The sequence below is a fragment of the Rhamphochromis longiceps genome, linkage group LG10, assembly GCF_057381845.1.
Source record: "Rhamphochromis longiceps isolate RC_006_pf linkage group LG10, R_longiceps_female_GT1.1, whole genome shotgun sequence".
Taxonomy (NCBI): domain Eukaryota; kingdom Metazoa; phylum Chordata; class Actinopteri; order Cichliformes; family Cichlidae; genus Rhamphochromis; species Rhamphochromis longiceps.
In genome coordinates, this window is record NC_140566.1 from 24,195,320 (window position 1) to 24,218,327 (window position 23,008).

Below are 23,008 nucleotides of genomic sequence, written 5' to 3' on the forward strand. Positions count from 1 at the left end.
CATAAAGTTAATTTTGCATTCAATATGACTTGAAATTCCCAAATGAGACCATTAAGTCATTAGTGAAATGTTGACTGAGACAATAAATTATGCGTGAATTAGGCTACTTTTATCCTAGTCTTCTCTACACTTTGACTTGTTTTAAGATAGGAGAGCCAACCCCTGCTGGCCATTACAGATATTGCACAGTTTTGTACCACATTAGCCCAAATATAAGAGAATTATGACTTTATAAAGAGGTCAAGCAATTATACATTAATTATTTTTTCTTTATTTTCTCTGGCTTGGACAGGCATGGCTCATTAAAGCTTTGCACACAGCTATTATGCCTGTTTACAAGTGCAATCTATGCATGGCAAATGATGGCTAGGAGATATATTTTTAGTAATGTTGCTAAGAGAAACAGAAGATAATTGCGTGTTCATCCTATTTGGGCAAGAATTCATTATGTATTGAAAGTACATACTCATAAAACCTGTAAATAATGCAGTCCGTTCAGTATCAACCCCGTGACCAGTCTCTAACACGTTTGGAAAAAGTCATATTGGAAAAATTCTCTGTAAGTTGAAAGATCTTTGTGTATTTGATGAATAATATATGCCCTTCCAGAATAGCAAATGCACAATGAAGAAAGAAAAAAATGTAAAACAATATATATAATGAATACCTCACATTCCCATATTCTGTTTTCTCTCTCTGTCTCTAACTTCCTTTATCTCTTACACACAGAGACCCATTGGTATACAAACACACAAGTACACACACACACAGCAGACAAACTTTAGAACACAGATGGGTATATTTTCAGTTATATTTTGCTCAATAGCCAAAGGTCCCTAAGCGCAACAAAATCCACCAATAAGGAAGACAATATAAGCTATTTCTCACACACTTGGAGACTTAGCAAAATGTAAACTTCCAGAACCACCTGCCCACATAATCAGCATACTGCCTTTCTTTTCATCCAAAACTCTCACATTTTTCTTAATTGTGAGAAATGTGTATGCATGTATGTGTATTGTATTATTGTTGTGGGGACATAAACCAGATTACACAGTCATATTGTGGAACCTTATGAGCCTTTTTTGAGCAAAAAGCATCTTTTGCGTCTTTTAAAATTTACCACATATTGACTCTTCAAGTTTATTATGAAGATCTGGAATCAAAGTAGGTAATTGTAACTGATGAAAAGACTAACACCAACTGCGTGTGAGAACCTCAGCATGCAAACTTGACAGAGAAAAGACTTTCTATTACAGTTTGGTAATACTGTGGTAGTGTGGTATTAATATGAAAGTAGCAAAATAACTAAACCTGCAGTTTCCCATCCAACGTCCTCACTGCTCCTTCAGACTCCACCTTCTCACCCAATATTATTATTACTCAGCTATTACTATTACTCTATTACTCAGCTAAAGCCACTGATTATGCATGATATTACTTAGTTATTACTTTGATATTAATTTGTATTTAAGTCATAGTAAACTCCTATTTCCATATTATTACCTTGTCATTTCCACCTTATTACTCTATTATTACCACACTGTTACCAAGCAGTAATGTAAAGTGCAAATAATTTTCTTGTTCATATGTCAATAATTTGATGAACATTCCATATATCATTATATCTTATATAAGTACAGAAGCTGTACATTTGTTTCGTAGTAGTCAAGTTAATGCTTGACCTCTGACCTTGACCTTGAGGCTGAGATCTGTGAGATTCAAACTTGTGTGAGATTTTAGTAGATGTACCAATGGTGCTAATTTGATACTACTATGTTGCGTTGTTCTCAAGTTATTGCATTCACAAATTTGGGTGTCGACGCCGCCTGCCCGCCCACCCTCCCACCCAGCAGGTTGCCGACAATATCCCATCGGGCTTTCCTAGCCGAGTGGGGGGAAAAAAAAACATTCAGTTATAGTCAGTAAGGCAGTAGTCATCCTAAAATCTGTCTGTTGTCTCTCTACAAACACATAAAAACAAATGCTGGAATCATTTGTAACAACATGCCATCTGTTCACCTGGACATCTCCATTGTGTCCTTGGTAAGATAGACAATCCAGTAGACCAGGTTGAAGGCGCCAAACGAAAGGGGGAAAAGGATGCGTGAGTATTTGTCGATGATGCTGGTGCCAGTCAGAACATTGTTGGCCGGTACAGCCGAACCTTGCTGGAGGAATGCTTGGGCATTGACCGGTGGGTTGGGAAATGTCTTGGCAGGACGCTCAAACATCGGGGTGGAGTTCATCCTCTTCTTAAGCACACTACTGGCATCCACCTTGGAGAGGAAAATAAGAACGATACAAAGTATATAAAGACCAGGGAAAAACAAAATGTTATAATGTCAGTATCTTATAACATCAATGCTAGTTAGTGTTAAGGGAGGAAATAAGGAAAAAAGGAAAAATCCATTCTGATGATAGTGGTGTGTTTAACATACTGTAAATAGATAAGTCCATATGTTCTATGGAGCATGTGATCTATATCTAAAATGAGTATGAGTATCACAGTAATTACACCCAGAAAAGAAAATCAATGATGTTTTGATTTTGATTGAAACTTCAGCCCATTCTGTCAAGGCTGGTGTAGTTGTGGGAGGCAAACAAACCATATTAAACGAAAGAAGCTCAATATATTGACGCATGGGTTTCTCACGCCTCATCAACTTTGAGTAAACTAGTGTGATCGCAACACATGCTCCCTGCTCCAATAGTTGTAAATCATATACAGTATGTGTACAGAAAGTAAGGGGAGTGTACATCTGGAAAATGGGTCAAGTAACAATGTGTTGCCTCCAGGTAGAGTAAGTGAGAAAGAACACGTTCCCTTTTAAAGGAACAAATTTCAGCATAAAAAAATACAGTCATTCCACGATGGCCTTTTATTGATCAGCAGCTTCACTGAGTAAGCACTGAACTTTATAATAATATAATTTAATATTTATTTTAAATATGCTGTTTTGTGCCATATTTATGCTTTATAGGACACTTTTTGTTTACATGGAAATTTCAAATATATTCCTTGTTAAATTTGCAAGTTTCTAGAACATTTATTGCAGAGCAGAGTTTGAACAGTTCTTTACATTTTATTTTGGGGGAAAAACTCCTAGTAGTTTACTAAAGCATTCAGTGTTTCTCACTTCAGTGTGGATATTTTTTGGCAGTCTTGGAACAAAATCTGAACTTGTGAGATTTAGGCAGGATTTGTGAGGCTACAGGATTACATGCTCCTCTACAGGTTAAGAAACTATTAAACTGTTACAATCCTAAGGCTTAGGGGAAACATTCCAAAAAATAAATAAATAAATAAAATCCATGGTGGCCAGTTTAAAAATCCATTAGCAGTTAAATTAGAGTTATTAACAACATTAATACTGAATCAAATTAAATATAAAATATTTGTCAGTCATTCCATGGCAGCTATGCTGAGTAGTGCAATCATGCTGTAAAATCTTAATATATTATACGTCTGGGGGTTTAAATGTGTTTATCATTTGAGGAAGTTCACAGGAGTGCAAGTCACAAACATTTGATATGGAGGTGTTAGACAAAGATAAAAAAGCTAATGTTTGAGCAGCATTTTAAACCTTTCTATTCTCTTTAAGCTGTATTATTATGGGCTTGATGAATATATCAAGCTCTGTAAAGTTCTATAGCAACACTGGGGAAGGGCTGTGAGAGAGAGAGCAGGTCCACCATTACCACCAGTCATTTTCGAGGTTAAGTTCACTCTTCAGTGAATAATAGTGTATCCTCTTATCTGTGAGTGGTATACTGTATGCTTCACAACACCAGGCTGTAGCTTCAAATGTCAGCTACCTGTTTCTGTTTCCCTTTTAGGTAACAACATGCAGTGAGTACACACACCGCATGCATTACTTCTGCATGGTGTACTGCACATGTCTGCAGTTGAGCCAAATGACAAGCTATTGCTCATGATGACAACAGGATCTCTTGGCTTCCTCTTAAATCTCATGGGAGATCAAGTCCTTGTCCCTTATTCACTGCTCTAGTTTTCAACAGACTCACAGAAAGGTTGGGTGCTGACTAACGGATATATGGATCATGTTTGGATGTGGGTCTCCGTGAGTAGAGCAGGTTAAGAGCTACACACGAGTGTGTTTATGTTTCATAGTGTGCGAAGGGGTTAATAGACAGCACGATTTCACTTTCTGTCCACTAAGGAGCCTCATCTCTGGGTGTTTGGATGTAAGTGGGTGAATATATGTAAATAATTATTACAAATTAAAAGCCATGGATATTACACACACAGTCACACACAACAGTTATGATCCAATAAGATGAACCATCGAAGGATACGGATAAATGAATGAAAAGACAAAAAATTTCCTGATCATTGTCATTTTGCACATTTAAACCATATTAATCTCACAATCTCACAGGGTTCACGAAACTGTTTTTTGTTTTTGTTTTGTTTTTTTACTTTTATGTACAGTACCAAGAGATTACTGGCAGAGAAATAAGGATAAGAAACAAATTGTTCACACATATATCAAAGCCTTCAAAAACACTGGTGACAACATAACTCTTTTAACCTCGCAAATTCAGTAACACAGAGATCTTGCCCTAGGCGAAGTGAATTCAGGTGACTTCTTTGAATCATAGCATGGTTGCTCAAGGTGATTGCACAGTTTAAGGCACAGTTGCACATTTTAGATGACTAAATTAATTTGCATGACTAAATTACATTGCAAAACTGCTACTAGTACTAGCTGAGGCCCCCCCACACTCCCTAGCAGATCATTACATGGAGAAACCTTTGGAATGCAAGCATGCTGATCCACACAGGTATGCACACATGGGTATTCACAGACGCGGACTAAAGCTTTCTTGGCTGCTGCCTCAAAGCACACTGTGCGCTGTCTATCTTGCGTGCTGCACAATATTGTTTATTACTTAGTAAATACTGATATCTATGACTAGCTAGTTTATTGTGATGGTGCTTTGTTTTCTCTATTATTATGTTGCTCTTTGTTGTTTGCTGTCTCCTCTGTTTGTTTGTTTGTTTTTGTTTTTTTTTCTCCATACAGGTGACCCAGGAGTTTTTTTTTTTTTTTTTTTTTTGTCTCTCTTCCCCCCCCTTCTCACCGTCTCTTCTCCCCTTTGGTTTTCTTTTTTTCTCTCCCCCTCTCTCTCTCATTCATTCCCCCTGTCCTATTTATTAAAAAAAAAAAAAAAAAAAAAGAAAAAAAAAAAAAAAAAATGACAAAGGATGAACTGAAGCTCTGCCATCACGTAATGTCGCATACTGCTGTTTCTGATGTCATTTAAAAAGAAAAAAAAAAAAAACAAAAAAAAAAAAAAAAAAAAAAACTGCTACTAGTATGACTTCTGAAAATTTCAATAAAGAGTTGGTGGGAAACAGTGGGAGGCATGCAGTTCTGCATAGTGTGTGGGAAAGTTACTTAACTTTCCTACACTACTGCCATTATGGGAAGTGAAAGTAGGCTAATGACATACATTAACTGGCTTAATGGTTGTAGCTTGTTTCTAAAAAGTTCTTAAAAATACAAAATTTCCCAATGATTAAGCCTGGCAGGCAGTCATTTTAGGCTTGGAAACTTTAACTGTGCTGAATAAAAAATGAATAGGCTAGAGATGTAAGCTTCATGTAGCGCCGGTCCCTGGTGGTTTGATTATTTCCTGTCTCATGTTGACTGAAAGATAACAGTTGTTCAGTGTTTTTCACAGCAGAATTTTCTCCAAAAACTGGATGTCCATCGAATTACCATGACTAAATTATCATTTAATAATACCGTTGATAAAGGTGGATATTTATGGTTATGCTTCACATACTGAATTATTATAGAGTTAGCTATAAACATAGAAAAATAGGGGGTGGGGGGTGGAAGACTGCTAAATGATGTAGAAATAGAAATTTCTAAATAAATACCTGTAATCAGTGCATTCAACAAGTGTTACTTCATTACAATTTTTTTATTAGTCCTTCATTTATTCAGGTAAAAAAAAAATCTCATTGAGATCAAAAAATCTCATTTCCAAGAGAGACCTGACATCTTGGCAACAAAAGTCAAAATGTTATGCACCATCCATGACGCTACTTTTTAGTTAGTGTTGATCCCTGAACCTGAAAATCCTCTCTTTCAGTCTAGTTATTAAGCCGACAGGACAGCAAAAGAATTTCCTTAAAAATGTCCTGATTTAATCAGTGTCTCATCGCCTAAGCAATCTTTTCAAATTCTGTGATTGCAAGTACCCGTGGCTCAACCTCTGCATAAAGATCACATCTTTCTATCTCTCACCTTATTTTTTTTTCTTAATATGAAAAAAATATTTTCTTTATTTCCAGCACTAAATACTGCACCACCTACTCACCACTGGAAATGCATTCAGCACCCGTTACTCACACTGACAAACACTCGATCCCCCATTATGTTTACAGTTGTATATTTGATTCATTAACTGAACCAATTTGCTTTTGTGAGGTTTCCATGCCTGCTGTGTTTTACATGACAGTCATAACAGGTCGTGGTCTTTTAAATCGTGACTGGTAGATGGCTATTTCTATTCCCAGTGATACGCCATTGTTGTGTTTTTTTTCTATGTAATAAAGAGTCTTTCCTCCTACATATTTGGTGAAAGCAGTCATTTTCCATGATGCATCCCTCCCACTCTATTTCTCCTCTCAGTGTAACTTTAATGCATACACACACACACACACACACACACACACACACACACACACACACACACACACACACACACACACACACACACACACACACACACGAATGCAAACTCACATAAAACACAAAAAACAAACCACACTGGCCCATCATCCATCTCTCCATCTTGTTCCATATAAAAAAAAAAAAAAATTTTTTTTTTTTTTAAATGGACTGTGCCTGCTTTCTCAGCCCCCTCTCTGCTTTATTGTGGTGGTGGTTGCCCTCCTTCTTGTGAGCGTGCAGTGATATGCTGGATATTCCCTTAATCTATGGCTCTTACATAATCGGCAGCAACATCATTCACTGAGCCACTGGCTGTCTCCCCGTGTCACTCACTGTGGTTATCACACAGTTACAGGGATGAATAAAGGACTGGGAGAAAGGGCTGGATGGATGATATACTGTAGCTAGATGGATAGATAAGGCATTGTTGAAAGCGATGAGTGAACTATATGGATGCAGGGGACATCGTTTGTTGCCGATGATGTATATACACGGGTTGGTTAGGTGTGTGTTGCAGATAATATCTGCATGTGAGTTATATGAGTGCAAAACTGGAAAAAGTGAAGGTTGTTATGTTTCACTGTTTATGTGTGGACAGCACATTCAAGCAAAAGTAGCAGGAGAGACGCAGAAGGGAGATCTGTGTGTGTGTGTGTGTGTGTGTGTGTGTGTGTGTGTGTGTGTGTGTGTGTGTGTGTGTGTGTGTGTGTGTGTGTGTGTGTGTGTGTGTGTGAAGTAGAGAATAGAGGTCTTACAATAGTAGCATAGAGCAGAGAGAGGAAGCAGGGAAAAGCAATATTGTAACATTTAATTGATCAAAAGGGTGAGATAGAAGCATTGGATAAATTGCAAACAAAAGCATGATTTTGTGATTTTTCATGTATTGTGTTCTATTTACATTATAGATGTGGCAAATGTCGTATTTGTTCTGTCAGCAAAAAATACGACAGAAAGAATTTAGGGGAAAAAGGTTAAGAGTAGAATCAAATCTATTCTTGTCAAGCAGGACCAACATGCTAAAGCAGGGGTAAGGTCTCCCATTGCTCACAGAACAACCTTTAATTTTCTTTGCAGAATTTCACAATATATCACAAACACTGCATTGACATGATTACTTCATGTATGCAGCAGGGACTTGGCATGGTCTACACTTGTTAAAGCCTGCCTTTCTCATTTACATTCAAACAAAAATTTAAGATTTTTTTCAGGTAATTTGGTATTTCTCTTATGTTTCTGTTTATTATATTTGTTGAATGTCTTTCATGAAAGGCTTTGCTGTTAAACATTTTTTAAAATATTGTTATTGTTCTTTTTATTAGATATTCGACTGAAGACAACACTCATGTATCGAAAAAAAGTTCTTTAAATTGAAAGGCTGTTTAAAATAAAGTGAACAAAAACACGAATCTGCCGTAACACTAAAATGGGAACATTTCTAATATTAATAAATTGGAATGCAAACTAAATCTTCACTAAACAGAGGATAAACAACAAATATGAAAATGAAAGTGGTTGGTAAATGGACTACCATTATGGACTATATACCACTTTTCTTAAAGTGCTTTATACAACTTGCCTAATTCACCCCCATTCATTCAAGTACATTTTCCTATGATTTTTTTTCTTTTTGGTAAGTGTTTTTTAATCTAAAATTCATAGAAGTTCTTACTCTTATGGATGCATTGGAGAGCAACTCGGGGTCAGTATCTTGACCAAGGATATTTGGCATGCAGACTGGAGCAACCAGAGCTCAAACAACCAATTTTACCTGCTCTTTCTCCTTCAAAGCGGCCTTTAAGATTTAATAAAGCAGTTTTCGGACACAAGCACAATTGTGTGATCCATCACATTGCTCTGTAGAAAGTCTGATGCTTTCAAATTGCTGTAATTGTATCCCTCCAAGAAATACTGGCCCATGTAGGAGTCTTCTGCTATATGATGGATACAGACTCAAAACTCCAGCTAACTCTTTTTGCATTTGTGTGTCCATGGAGCATTCTCTAAAAAATGGCACAAATAACAGGAGTTGTAGAACTAGTCAAAAAAGACATCAAAGTGTGTGGCTCCGGTAGTGACATGGCTTTTGATGCACACTGTGTTGACGCAATAAGTACAGACTAAGCTTTAAACATTGATCAATGAACAATCATTTGTCATGGAGATATCGGTCACAGTGATGAAATATTCTTGTCATCGCTGGCATGAAGCTGAAACAACTATACGATCATAAAACTTAAGTAAATGTGGTTTAAATCATTTTACACTATAGACAGAATATAGTTCGAATATGTGTTTTCTCCCCACGTGGGTTCTCATAGGGAGTACTACCTACATTTTTCCTACAGTATGGCTTTACAGTGTAGAGTGCTCTAAGATAACTCCTATTGTAAATATCAGAAATGAATTGAACTAAATTTGAATAATTACATTTCAAGTTGTGTGATTCATTGCTGTTTTTCAAGTTCCTTGGAATAAAATGACAGCTCTGCTCTTTATATCACTGCCATCATGAATCATTGCATCAGAGCTCAGTTAACAATGGCTTTTTTTATTATACATACAACTTCGTCAGACACTTTTATATAGTCAGAGTTAGCTAAAAAAAAATTCAAGTGTTCAGGTAATTCAGGTCTTTTTCAGCAAACTCTTTTCTAACTCAGGATTAGACAATTCAGAATTCAAGAATTAGACTCAACGTAAGTTAAGCAAAAAGGTTGCATATTGTAGTACTCGCCTTTTTTAACACAATTACTATTTTTTTTATCTACTGCTCTCCGTTTGCCACACAGATGTGCTTATGTCATGCTGACAGAGCCAACATAAACTGTGAAAAGAATGAAACGCTGAAATTGTTATATAACAGCACAGAGCAAAGAATGGATTTCGTCAGCTAAAGAGAGACAAACACAAGCTAGACAGGATGAAAAAAAAATACAGAAGCTTAGCAAGATACCAGAAGTCAAGTCAAACCTCAGATCTAAATAAACACAATGATTAGGGAGAAGAACCTGATATGCAATATATAGAGATGATGTCATAATGCGCATGTTATATACCTCAACCTTAGAACCACAAGCACTTTTGGCCACCTCATTTTTGTGTTTTTAGCCCTTCCCAAACAAATGACTCATACTTCACAAAAAAAACTGCTTCTCACCTTCCTTGAGTTATAATTCAGAAAAACCAAAACTAATAAGTAAATTTCTAGAATTTGTGTAATTCAAATAGGGGCATATCAATATGTGCAAGCCATTTCACAGAGCAATTAGTGCAAAAAAAATACATAAATACACTTTGCTTAGTATTAGCCAGATGTTACTGAGCCACATTTTTTAAATCCCATGCTTCATTCATTGCTGGGATTAACCAATTTCTAATGTTTAAAGCTGGAGCTAATACTATACCATCACTTTCTGCATGTCCTTTACTGGTTTAAGTAAAGAAAAGCAAAAAAGTAAAGGTGGCATTTCTCTACTTTTGTGATATTAAGATGTTTTATCTGAAAGAAACAACAGCAGGCTGGTCATCTTCAACTAGCTAATTATCAGAATATTTGTTGATACATGTAAACAGAAGTTTGAAAAGGTGAGCTAGACTTACTGAGGACACCTCTACGTCATTCCCTGCGGCCACAGCGGGAGCAGCGGCCGCAGTTGCTGCCTCCTGAGCTGCTGCCTTCATGGCCGCTGCTTTCCGGTGCTCCCTGTTGGCCTGTAAGGTGGAGAAGTAGTTGACGGCGGCAAACTCAATCAGGGCGGAGAAGACAAAGGCAAAGCAAACAGCAATGAACCAATCCATGGCTGTGGCATAGGAGACTTTAGGGAGTGAGTGGCGGGCACTGATGCTGAGCGTTGTCATCGTCAAGACAGTGGTGATACCTGCATATGGGAAGGAGACAGCAGTAGATATATTGTTAAATAAGGATGCTGAGCCAGCCTGTTTAAATTGAGCCTTTTTTTTTCTCAAAATCTGTAGATCAAATCTTAGAAATCATTTATCATTTTACCCAAATCTTCACACCACTTATTACAATGGTGTTTAACACCAAAAAAGAGAAAAAAAACTATTTCACGCATGTCAGGATTTTAAAGAGAAAGCACTGCTGTTCAAACAGAGGGCCAAAGGATTGTCTGAACACATTTTATTGGATGTATATGAGTCAAAAATCGAGCTTTCTGGTTGAAATGAGAAGTTTCTGTTTGGAGAAAGGAGAACACTGCATTCCAGCAAAGGAACCTTATCCCATCTGTGAAACGTGGTGGTGGGAGTATTGTAGTTTGGGCATGTTTTGGTGCATCTGGTCCAGGGCAGCTTGCCATTAGTGATGAAACAATAAATTCTTAATTTTACCAGAGAAAACGTGAAAGAAAAAGACAACCAGTAAACAAACACTGATCGGTCGTTCTACCAAAAAGTTTTTGTAGTAAAAGAAAGATTATTTTTTGGAATCATCAAGGTTCTGATATACATCCAGCAGAAATGATGTGGAAGGATCAGGATAAGCAGTTCACGAGCAAACCCACTAACAATGCAAAGTTGAAGCTCTTCTGTAAAGACGGATTTGAGAAAACTGGATGTTTAGGTGTTCATTGCTTCTCAAAAAGTAAAAACATTAAAGACACTGACAGTAACAATCCACACACAAATATGCAATACTGGGACATTTGTTCCTAAAGAACAAAAAAGTTAACAATTTAGGTTAACAATGATTGTTAACCTAAATATTGGGAGAAATCTTACAGTTTCTTCATGCAGTTGCTAAATTTGAGATTTCAAATTTATACTTTCATCAAAATATCAATAGTATCAGCAATATCCATGATGAAACTGCAAACAAACCATCATGATGGACTCGTACGAGTTACTGATAAATATCATAATAAGCTAACTTGACATACACATTTATACATCTTCTTCTTCAGCTGCTTCCTTTAGGGGTTGCTCATGGATCATCTGCTTCAATTTCACCAATTCTATCATCCCTACTCTCTGCATATCCTCGTTTGCTACATATATATGAACCATCTCTGTGGTCTTCCTTTTTTCCTTTTGCTTAGCAGCTCCATCTTTAAGATCTTTTCTCCAATATACCCCGTGTCTCTCCTCTTCTTATATTCATACTATCTCATCCTTTTCTCTTACTTTCCCTCCAAATTATTGAACCTGAGCTGTTCTTTTCTGTTCATTTCAGCTGTTCATTTCTAATCCTGCACCTCCAGGTCCCAATCGAAATCGTAGCATCGTGTTATTAATATTTATAGAGAAAGATATACTTTTAAAAAAAGGCACATTGCACATCATACAACAAAAGATACTGTGTAACACTAGTTAAGATGTTGATGTCATAAATCTTTGATAAAAATATATGTGTATATGATGTAACAAGAAAATAACAGAGCCAAGCAGAGCATATTTTTCCCATGGAATATTTTTAACATGTGGCAGCAGTCCTGTTTTATGGCATATAACTAGAATGTGGCATTTCAAATCAGAAAGTGTTGCCAAAAAGTCACTTGAGGGAATGCTAATCTGTCCATAAGCAGACTAACCCCTGCCCCCACATTGGCACGTCGGTAAAAAGAGACCGAATATCTATAAACATTCTAGAGAAAGACATCCAGGCTGTATGGTATTTGCTAATATTTGTTTGCTTGTCTAATATGAGGTACAGACAAGATGATGGAGAGAGATGATCAGAAGAAAGAATGAACATGAACTTGAAGCTTAGACTAAGACTAACAGACTTCCTTTTAGTAGGAAATCAATATACATGTATATATATATATAATTATTCTTTTTTTAATTTTTTTTCTAAGTAATTTTCATTTGGGAGAAGAGTAGTTTATCACACAAAAGGTCCATTACATGTCCATTTTAGATATAACATTTCAGACATAGCCCCTAATACTACTTAATTCATGAATAGAAATGATCCGTAGTTCTTAATCCTTAGATAAGAATTTCCCTTTTCCCCACCCAGATTCCTTCCTTATTAAGTCAGATAAAGATGCTGACAATGGTAAATGGCCTGTATTTATATAGCGCTTTACTAGTCCCTAAGGACCCCAAAGCGCTTTACATATCCAGTCATCCACCCATTCACGCACACATTCACACACTGGTGATGGCAAGCTACATTGTAGCCACAGCCACCCTGGGGCGCACTGACAGAGGTGAGGCTGCCGGACACTGGCGCCACCGGGCCCTCTGACCACCACCAGTAGGCAACGGGTGAAGTGTCTTGCCCAAGGACACAACAACCAAGACTGTCCAAGCCGGGGCTCGAACCGGCAACCTTCCGATTACAAGGCGAACTCCCAACTCTTGAGCCACGACAATGAACATCTCTTTTAATAGCCCATTACCAAAGTACATATCTAATTCACTTTCATCAAGCTAAAGCAAGCAGGGATAAAGGGCCATTGAACACTGTTCCCATGGTTTACCAAATGTGCACTGTAGCTGTGCACTTTTCATTAGCATTGTAGGAACTTATGGGGGTTTTAATGCACCTAATAATGTCTCAAAAACATTTTCTACACAGCACTTTGATGGTAAAACCTAACAACCCTCAGATGCAACCTCCTCCAACAGTCAACCAGTCTGACTGTTTAAATCTGAAGCACCAGTTAAATGACTGCAAAAGGGAGGAGGAACATGGAAAGAAAGCCTGTCAGGGTAGGAGGGAGAGGCAAAAGAAAAAGAAAGAAAGAGTGTGGGAGGGAGAGGGATGAAGTATAAAGACAGGATAGAAATGAAATGCTTGGGGCATTTATGGGCTTTTATAAGAAAAAAAGCAAGGTACAAATTAGGCCACACTCAATTAAGTCTGTAAGACTTGTGCTCAAGGGACTTTCAGCTCTTAGGTTGTTGACAATTCAGCACGCAATATGGTATGGTTTAATGCACTGTCAGTGTCAGGCCTGTCTCCAGAACAAAACAACCTAGGATGCATCTGAAGAAAATGAGAGTGCACTAGCTCTGGTTACCTTCCAAATAATGATTATCAGATTAATACACACAGCTATTCACTGTTTTCTGTTGTTGTAGCAAATGTATGTCTTGTGAAGTCAAAGAAGTGTTTAAAGTTCACAAATGAATTATGACTTCATAGACACAATAATTGTTTGTTTTGAACTCCCTTAATACATGTTTTGTATGTTTAATATTCTTACACCTATAGGTCACCTATAACTTATCTGTTCTTCTCAAACGTAACTAAACTGTCTATCTTTTAGTCACAACCCAAAACTTGTGTGTTAATTCAATTTATTCAAGCAGTGGCTTTTTGGCCATCACTTGCAATGCAACTTGTTTTGTACATAATCTCTTGTGTCCTCTGTCCTCGATTTAGAATGAGCAGGTTTTTGGGTTTGTTTCGGGGGTTTTTTGCTTGTCTGTATCTTTTCATTCCAGCCAGTACTGAGTGAATTGAGAACAGCAGGATGAGTGAGGCTAATGAGTTGCCACAGATGTGCTTTCTACACGAGGCTTCAACTTCCATGCAAACATTAATGACGGGGATCTATTCTCTGAAGGAGAATGCAGATTTGTTGGAGCGCTGGCTCGTTTCCAAAGACAAGGGCTAGCACTGCTTCTGTGCACAGCTGCATCTTGAGTTTTACAAATAATGGAAATTCAGTTAAAAATGATAGCAAAATCTGTGCACTTTTGCACATTATCCTCACTTTTTGCATCTGTGCTTTTTCTGTCTTTCTGTTGCTGTCATTCCTCTTAGTCTATCTCTGTTTTTGTTCAGTGTATCTCACCCTTGCTGCTCCTGAGGCTAGAGCTTGGTAGCAACTGTAGCGTAATGTAATGTGAGCAAGCGGAACCTGTGAGTGCTCGGAAAAGGGCCAAGTAAACATCCTCCCCCTCTCAGCCCTTGCATGACCAATTTCAAAAAGGACATCTATTCCCAATTAATTCAGCTCCACCATAGTGGAGGAGGAATAGAGATAATGAAGGTAAAACCTGACTGTGATGACTGTGGTGGTCTTTGTTCTATTGCAGGAGGTTTCATTTTAAAGACAGCTCATTGCAGTTTAATTTAGGGTGCAACAAACAGAGAAAATATAGTTGCTTAAAGTTTGTAAAGTGAGAGTCAGGAGTTGTGGGGTCAACCAGTGGGCGGCAAGTCAATAAATCCAGACAGTTTATTATTTGGCTTTTTGATACTTTGATACTTTACTAAAAAGAAGTAAGCCACAACAAAATAATGGATAATGTATGCTTGGCTATTTTGTTCAGCTAATTAATGGGCACTCAAGTTGTGTCATAATCTGAAGCTAACTGCAATGGTGCAAAATTAGAACTGAGAAAACCTGAATATTTACAAAAAATTGCCAGTTATTTTTGGAAGACAAACTGAAAATGTTCTTCAGCGTTCCAAATATTTCAATCCAAGTAGTCAATGGCTGTGTGAAATGTGTTAGCTCTGGAGTCTACGTCAAAATCCCTTTTTCTGATATTTTTTTCAAATCTTGAAACTGACATTGAAATTTATACACTAAATGAGTATGAGAATTTAAGGAGCTCTTACCGAACACAGTCCGAGCTGGAACTGATTCCTTATTAATCCAGAATGAGACTTGGGCCAGGATGACAGTCATGATACAGGGAATGTAAGTCTGAATCAAGAAGAAGCCCATTTTCCTTTGCAGGTGAAAATGAACGGTCATAATGACATATTCACCTGGAAGAGTAAATACCAAAAAGATTTGTCAATGCTGAGAATTTACTTGACATGGTTGCCATCTGATGAATACACCAGTCTTTTAATACTGACTGGTGAAAAGTATTGTTCTATTTATGATGAAATTTTTAAAAAGAATGCAAGTTCATGCATGACATAACATTCCACAAACATGTAATGGTAAATAGTTCACGGATTCACTGAAGTGTCCTTAGCAGGTTTTAGTTTTAACACAGTGACCACTGCACACTCTTTATGACAGGTGATGTTAAACATCTGCTCACCTGTATTGGATTTTAGTCTCTCACTGGAAACTGTCTGACCAATAAGGTCATACTGCAGCAAACTGGATGATTCTTGTGGCACTTCAACAGATGACAGAGGACCTTTCTTCCATGTGTACACAATTTCACTGATGGGGTAAGCATCTAGACAGCATGGATAAAAAGGGCGATTAAAAATGAAAACTTTCAAAAATTCACACACACATACACACATATGTATGGCATTTCAAATTAAGATCTTTGACGATATCTTGTCAGTCATCTGCTCAGTGACAGAGTAATCAGTGATTGAAAGTGACACCATCTGTCGGGTGAGTAAGGCTGAAAAAAAACTAACTCACAACTCCCAAACTTAAGTGGGCAGGCATGGCCGTCCATGGGGAAGTTCATCAGACGCATGGGGCACTCTGCATTTATAGTTAATCTGTAGGAATAGAAAACAGTTTAATTAAGTGTATGATTTATATTTCATACTAGCTTTATAAACACTGCTCTTTCAAGCTGGGTCTGGTGTGGTGCCATTCAGCATTATAGCAAAAAAACAAGTACAGAATATAGGATTATACAATATTTTTGGTAACATAGATGACCTAAAACCTGCAAGACCATTTCACTGCGGTGAACACACAACTTGGCGAAGGACAACCGTGGATAACACATTTCACAAAGGATGTTTTTATTTATTTATTTATTTTTAATGGCAGAAGAAGAATCCCATGTTTGTTGTCTGCTCATAAGTAAAACATATACTTACATATTTTCATAACTTATTTATAACTTATTTTTAATAACAACTTAATGTTATTTTCTATTTGTATTTATTTTATTTTATTTATTTGTTTATTTACTTGTAAAACACATTTGATTCTTTGGAATTATTCAAGTTATAAAATTCACAGAACACAACATCTTAATAATATCCTTAGTTGTTAAAACATTTCCAGTGATATTATATTGGTTTTATTGTTAATGTAATAAATGACTTAGGTTATTCAGTTCTACAATGTTGTTATAATATTCTTGTTTACCAGAGTGACAGTTTATACAAGAACTCACAGCTAATAAGCAGCTCAGAGCTTTGAGGAAATTTCTCAGGCTCACAGACGAAGGGGGGGAAACTGATCCCAAATGAAATGATTCAAGTTAAACTACTTTAAAAAAAAAAAAAAAAAAAAACAACAACTTTAAGATGAAGTAATTCAGAAAAAGTTTAGATCTTTTACCCAAAGCTAACACAAGGACAAAATTCAAGCTGAGACTGTAGAAACTGCATCATTATACTCACAAAACTACAGTTAGCTTATCTGTTATTTAAACATCTATTGCCTTCGAATGTATTTTCTTTTCAGCCAGTGAACCAATAAATGTAGCACTACTTCATATATGTAAAAAAAAACAAAACAATAAAAAAACAAACAAGTTGGTTTGTGTCTGCCATCTTGTCTATAGCCCCCCACCCCACCCTCATAAAATCTGTAATGTAGACAAAGGTGGCATCCCTTTATTGTAATATAGTTTACAATTTTTCTTAGATAAAGCCTTTTTATTTACTTTTAAATGTTTTAGAGTTCATCCACTTAGATAATCTAATTAAAAACAAAAAAATCTGTTTTTGTGCCATTATTGACTCTAGGGGCTTTTTTTTTCATTCTGCATATCTCCTTTTGGAACAAAGCTGGAGTCATGTTTGTTTGAATCACTTTCCAGGGCTGTTTTCAGTATCAGATGGCACATATCTTGTTTTTGGAATGGCACGCTGTTTCTTTTCATGTCTGTGCATATTCTTGGATGCCTGTTCATCTAATTTGTTTTCCAGGTCTGTGCTCTATTCCGGTCTTGGCTAGGTTTGAATCTCACTGTCCAGCACTGTTACCTCATGGTGTAGAGGATAGTTCCGTTCTGCATGATGCGGAACAGCTTGTTGGGGGTAGTCATGTTGTGAGAGATCGACCTCTTGCCATTGCGGAAAAATGTGTCCGGTGTCCAGATCTTGCTGACCATCAAGTTGTTGAGCCGCAGGATCTCAATGGGGCCCTCAAATTTTAGTCGTTCGTCAATCCACGTCTGACGAAAGAACACATCCATGGTGTATTCCTGGATGGAGGTGAGAGCGTGGGTTACGAATGTATTTACTACTACTATGACCACTCCTACTGCTGGTGCTGCATCTACTATCTCCTGCCATTATTATCTGCTTCCCCCGGAGATAATGGCAGATGGGTTTGTGAGCCATGGTTTCGAAGGAACCTGCTGGATAGAGTATTGGCAATGTGATGAATTGTTTTCTCTTTCTCAGTCTCTTTTTCTTTCTGGAGGATTATGTTATTAATGCCAATACTGCCAAAACTAAAACCTTGTTTATGATGAAAACCCTCAAGACATAGCATATTGTACACTTTGGTCACCTTTACACACACACACACACACACACACACACACACACACACACACACACACACACACACATATATATATATATATATATATATATATATATATATATATATATATATATATATATAGTTTTTCTTCAATTGTTGCAAATTTTACTTTTCTGTTTTCCATGTTTCATTCCCTACCAGCTCTGAAAGTTAAGTGAATTGATTGAGTAATTCATTATTAATACACAGTTAAAATAGACACAGTTTATTTCATCTGTAGAGTCAGCAGTAAGTCAGTATTATGAGTCTATCCAGCCTTTAGATCACATGGATGGCCTTGCTTCCCTTAAAAGCTTTACATACCCCTCTATAGAACTGCCCCTAGCATATCGCATGGCAGTTCTAGTAGGCTTTAGAGGCTGTGAAGCAGTATCTAAAGCTTAAGACCAAAGATAGTAGAGTACAACAGACATACATCACTCAGCCTATCCCGTGGCAGAAGTAGCCCGCCTATTCCATCCTAACACAGCCACATCGCTATGGCGGAGGGTGGGGGGGGTGGGGGGGATTGTCAACCAGATTAAAATCCTAAGCTGCACTAATGACATCCTGCCCAAATGTTGGAATAATGAATGCTGGGAGTAACATGAGTTGAGGTTGAAAGACCATATACATTGCAGTGAAATCTTGTTTTCACATGTACTTTGTTTACAATCAACCAAACACATGTATGTGAATAACATCCACACATTTTTCCTTGTGTATCCTGTATCAGTACTTCAGTGGTCGGCATAGTTGACATACCATCTCAACATCTGAAACAGGTCCAAAGCTGGTGACAAAGATGTCAGTTTTGACCTCTGTAACTGGACCTACAGCAGAAAGATAAGTGGTTGCTTTGATGCAGACAAAAATTTTGGACTAGCTTATTTGTTAATTTCTTAAAATATAAAGAGGTTAAGGAATAAAGTTATATGTATAAAATGTGCCATTTACAGACTTAAAATAACCACATCAGATAAAATGAACACACAACAAAACAGCATGCTTTAGATATGATAATTTTATGAAAAGTTTCTAATAGCAAACTTGTGATTTTATTATAATGTAAGAGGGGAAAGACGGCTAAGAGATAACGTAAACTAGATGAGATACACACAACTAGTTGAGTAAAACTTTATCCTTTAAGGAAGGATATGGATCTAATCATCATGAAGCAATATTATACAAAATACAGTATAATACGTCCATTAGCATACCTCCAAATCCAGGTCGCAGTCTGTTGTCATAGCCATCCAGTAATCTATCCAATATACGCGTGATGTTATCCAAATATATACTGGTCTCACTGTGCTGATTTCCCCAAACACTGCTAGCACTGTAACTAAAGTACATATGCACTGCTCAAAGCTCATTTCAACAAATAGAAAATCAGTTGAATATACTGAGTTTCTCAAAGGCACAAGCATCCACAGTCTGTGATTAAGATGCGTAAAAGTCCGAGAACATGCAGAGAAAAGAGTTGCCATACTCACCAAGACAAAAATAAGCAAGTTACAAGGAAAGCCATGCCTCGACACCTGACAACTAGAAATCCCAGGTCAACTTTTAAAATCAGCATATTCCATCATTTTCAAAGCTTGATAAAATGCGAGTCCGCTCTTGCTTTACTTGTAAACCGTGAGAGGATACCGCGCCAGTCCAGCACGACTTGACTTTCCCTCTAGTGCGGTTGCGCCCGCCTCAGCCTGAATCGCTCAGCTGGAAAAACCTGAAGAGTTTTTAAGAGAGTGAAGAGGAAGAACGACGCGAGCTTTAACGTTAACGGGACAAAGCAGTTTGCAGGGAATACATCGGTCTCGACGGCAACTTTGCTTTAGACCGTTTTGAAGGTTAAATAACGAAGAATGTCGTCCTTTATTTATTTATTTATTTGTGTTTTTAAAGACGATGGAAAAGAAAAGCGCGAAGAGAGATACAGAAGGGGAGGAGGGAGAAGTAGAGAAAGAGAGCTTGCACAAATACAATACTGTTATATCAATGGACAGTATAGCAAGGGACCTTTTTGAGTACAGATTGATTTCAAATTCATTTTTCTGTCTCTCTCTCTCTCTCTCTCTGTGTGTGTGTGTGTGTGTGTGTGTGTGTGTGTGTGTGTGTGTGTGTGTGTGTGTGTGTGTGTGTGTGTGTGTGTGTGTGTGTGTGTGTGTGTGTAATCGCGGGACTTTGTTCATGCAAAACCCGAAAACTGCAAGTAGAGCGAAAGCATGATTCATATAGTAGTTAGGTGGTTGAGTGGAGTGGGCGGTAGGTACATTTAGTGCACCTTCAAACTCCACAGACCCAGAACAAGGGGGGAAACACCATACTGTAAAAGTCAGAACTGAGTTCACATGAATTTATTTCTGTTGCAAAAGCGCAGTTCAAGAAATTGCACCCTGCTAAGTGAGTTTCCACTAGCACATTTTGTGCAAGGTGTATGGAAGAAAGAAAAATATCGGAAAAGTAAACCCTGCAAATGAAGTGCAAAAGCGAAATTTATCACTCTATTTATTTATTTATTATTCATCTAGGTTCGTGCAAAAAAAGTCAAAGACAGTATTGTGTGGGAGGAATAGTTACTGTACCACCACTATGTGGAAAAAATGCTAATTATAACTCATATGCAATAATCATAAACTGATTTTTTCTCTTGAAAACAGAACAACTTTAAGAGAAAAAAAAAGTGAAAGCCAATATTCACTGACGAATGCCAGCAAGCCTCTGTAAGGTTATATGCTCAGTGATCAATGAACTACAATACTTTCTTCCAGTGCACCATTACTTTTTCATTAGAGGTATCATATCATAAGTGATATCATAGTGATTCCATCAATAATTCATATGAGGGATACAAATATAGGAAATTCTTCTAAAGGCATTAAATTGTGAAGACTGATTATGCAACTGTGGTCTCTTTGTACTCAAAGCTGAAGTTATATAATGATCTCAAAATATTGTTTAAATCATATGGAAACGATCACTTTCAGTTCAAGCATATTCAGATTTGATTCTTTTAAAAGAAAACTGGATATTGCTGTAATTTGTCTGATAAATTGAAGTTATTCTCTTGGTTTTCTCTTTAAAATGGTAAATGGCCTGTATTTATATAGCGCTTTACTAGTCCCTAAGGACCCCAAAGCGCTTTACATATCCAGTCATCCACCCATTCACACACACATTCACACACTGGTGATGGCAAGCTACATTGTAGCCACAGCCACCCTGGGGCGCACTGACAGAGGCAAGGCTGCCGGACACTGGCGCCACCGGGCCCTCTGACCACCACCAGTAGGCAACGGGTGAAGTGTCTTGCCCAAGGACACAACGACCGAGACTGTCCAAGCTGGGGCTCGAACTGGCAACCTTCCGATTACAAGGCGAACTCCCAACTCTTGAGCCACGATCGCCCAATCTTGTATTGTTAGACATATCATCAAAGTAAAAATCGAAAGTTTAAGAAAGAGTTTGGTGAACATTTATAATTCTTTAAAGAAATATCCTGTATGCTGCATTATTAGAAGAACATGGAGGGCATAATTTCACTTTGCATACTGGATGATAAAACTAAGATTTGATATTTCAAAATAGAACACAGCATTTGTTAGAGGTATGGGAGCAGAAGCTTTAACACTACTTTATACAACACGAGTATTGTGGTGAGAGCAGTGGCCATCCTAGAAGTGGTGGGTACAATTGCAACAGTGGCAATAGTAGGAAATACAGACCAGGCATATACTGAGGTAGTACTGTATTAGAAGCAATTGCAGTGGCAGTTTCAGTTTCTCTGTTGACTTGCTGGTACATAATGTTATCTGACCCTAATGCCGCGATCAACTTGATCTTTTAAAGCATGAGGTCAACTCATCTGACCAACCACAGTGCACTGACCATGAAAGGCTTCTGACCTGATTTGCATTGCTGGCACTAGCTGAGATTTTGGATGAGCCACAGCAAAAGCGAACACATTCTATTCCTCCCTGCTGTGAATGTGCTAAACATGCTTTGTAAAGCTTCTGATATCTCAGAAAAGCAGTCACAAGTGTACGCACATAAATACTTGTGATGCAGACAAGGGCCATCACTATTTAAGCCACCTCTGCAATTTGGTTGCTTTAAGTAGTACTGGACGCACCACACATTTAGTAGATCACTGTTTTTTTAAGCATGCCACCACTTATAAGAATATTTAACATTTACAAAAATTAGCACTTCTGAAAAGAGAAGGATCTGAAGCTACATGATGTTGTTTGTGTGGGAGAAGATTGGCTTGACCCAAATCAGAGACTGACATGCACTTTTGAATATATCTGTAACTTGTCTGCCTGTTTGCTCACCTAATTTCCTTCCATCATAGCATTTTTTTCCTAGACAGACAAGTTGCTGCCTGGATAATTACCTGACTGGATAGCTGATTGATAGAACGATGCGCTTGCTAGTTCGACGTTTTGCCTAAATAGCATAATGACTGACTTATAGACAGATATTAAAATGCTGACTGGATCATTGCCTGCCTGGAGACTACATCTAGAAGTGCACTCTGTCAGTCCTCCAACCAAACATTCACAATCAGTGGTGCAGCGAGTAGAGAAACAGATGGTTAGGCTGGCTAAATTGGGAGCCGTCTAAATCCATATTGTTATATGAACAGCCAGCAGAGATAAAATTCAGCTATGGCAACTCCTTACATCAGTTTTATTGATTGTCCTGGCATGGTGATCGTGATCTTACATGTTAGTCGCAATTCTGTCTTCCCAATTTATAATTTCTTTGTAACCGGTCACTACATTCTAAAGCCCATGTCAAGAGAACAATTGCAATTAATGAGAGGTCATTATATCTAACAGAGCATATTTCCATAAAATATAATCACTAAACCATTCATTAGTCTTAAGT

At 37.5% G+C, this 23,008-nt stretch overlaps 1 protein-coding gene across 1 annotated transcript; it reads right to left on the reverse strand.

Annotated features, from left to right (window-relative positions):
* Positions 1–2,018: 2,018 nt before the first annotated feature.
* gabra6b (gamma-aminobutyric acid type A receptor subunit alpha6b) lies at positions 2,019–19,643 on the reverse strand. Its single transcript, XM_085421060.1, has 9 exons — positions 19,609–19,643; positions 19,333–19,451; positions 18,878–18,945; positions 17,566–17,786; positions 16,034–16,116; positions 15,693–15,836; positions 15,256–15,408; positions 10,314–10,591; positions 2,019–2,279 (listed from the first exon to the last, which is right to left on the reverse strand). The coding sequence occupies exons 1-9, from the start codon at positions 19,641–19,643 to the stop codon at positions 2,019–2,021; spliced, it is 1,362 nt and encodes a 453-aa protein (XP_085277186.1).
* Positions 19,644–23,008: the final 3,365 nt, after the last annotated feature.

Bases quoted from the DNA above. Each gene is read 5' to 3' on its own strand.
- gabra6b (XM_085421060.1), bottom strand. From the start codon at position 19,643: ATGGCTTTCCTTGTAACTTGCTTATTTTTGTCTTG. The intron at 15,837-16,033 runs GTGAGTTAGTTT...CATGCTGTCTAG, and splicing joins CCCACTTAAGTTTGGGAGTT to ATGCTTACCCCATCAGTGAA. The intron at 2,280-10,313 runs GTAAGTCTAGCT...TTCCTCTCCAAG, and splicing joins ATGACGTAGAGGTGTCCTCA to GTGGATGCCAGTAGTGTGCT.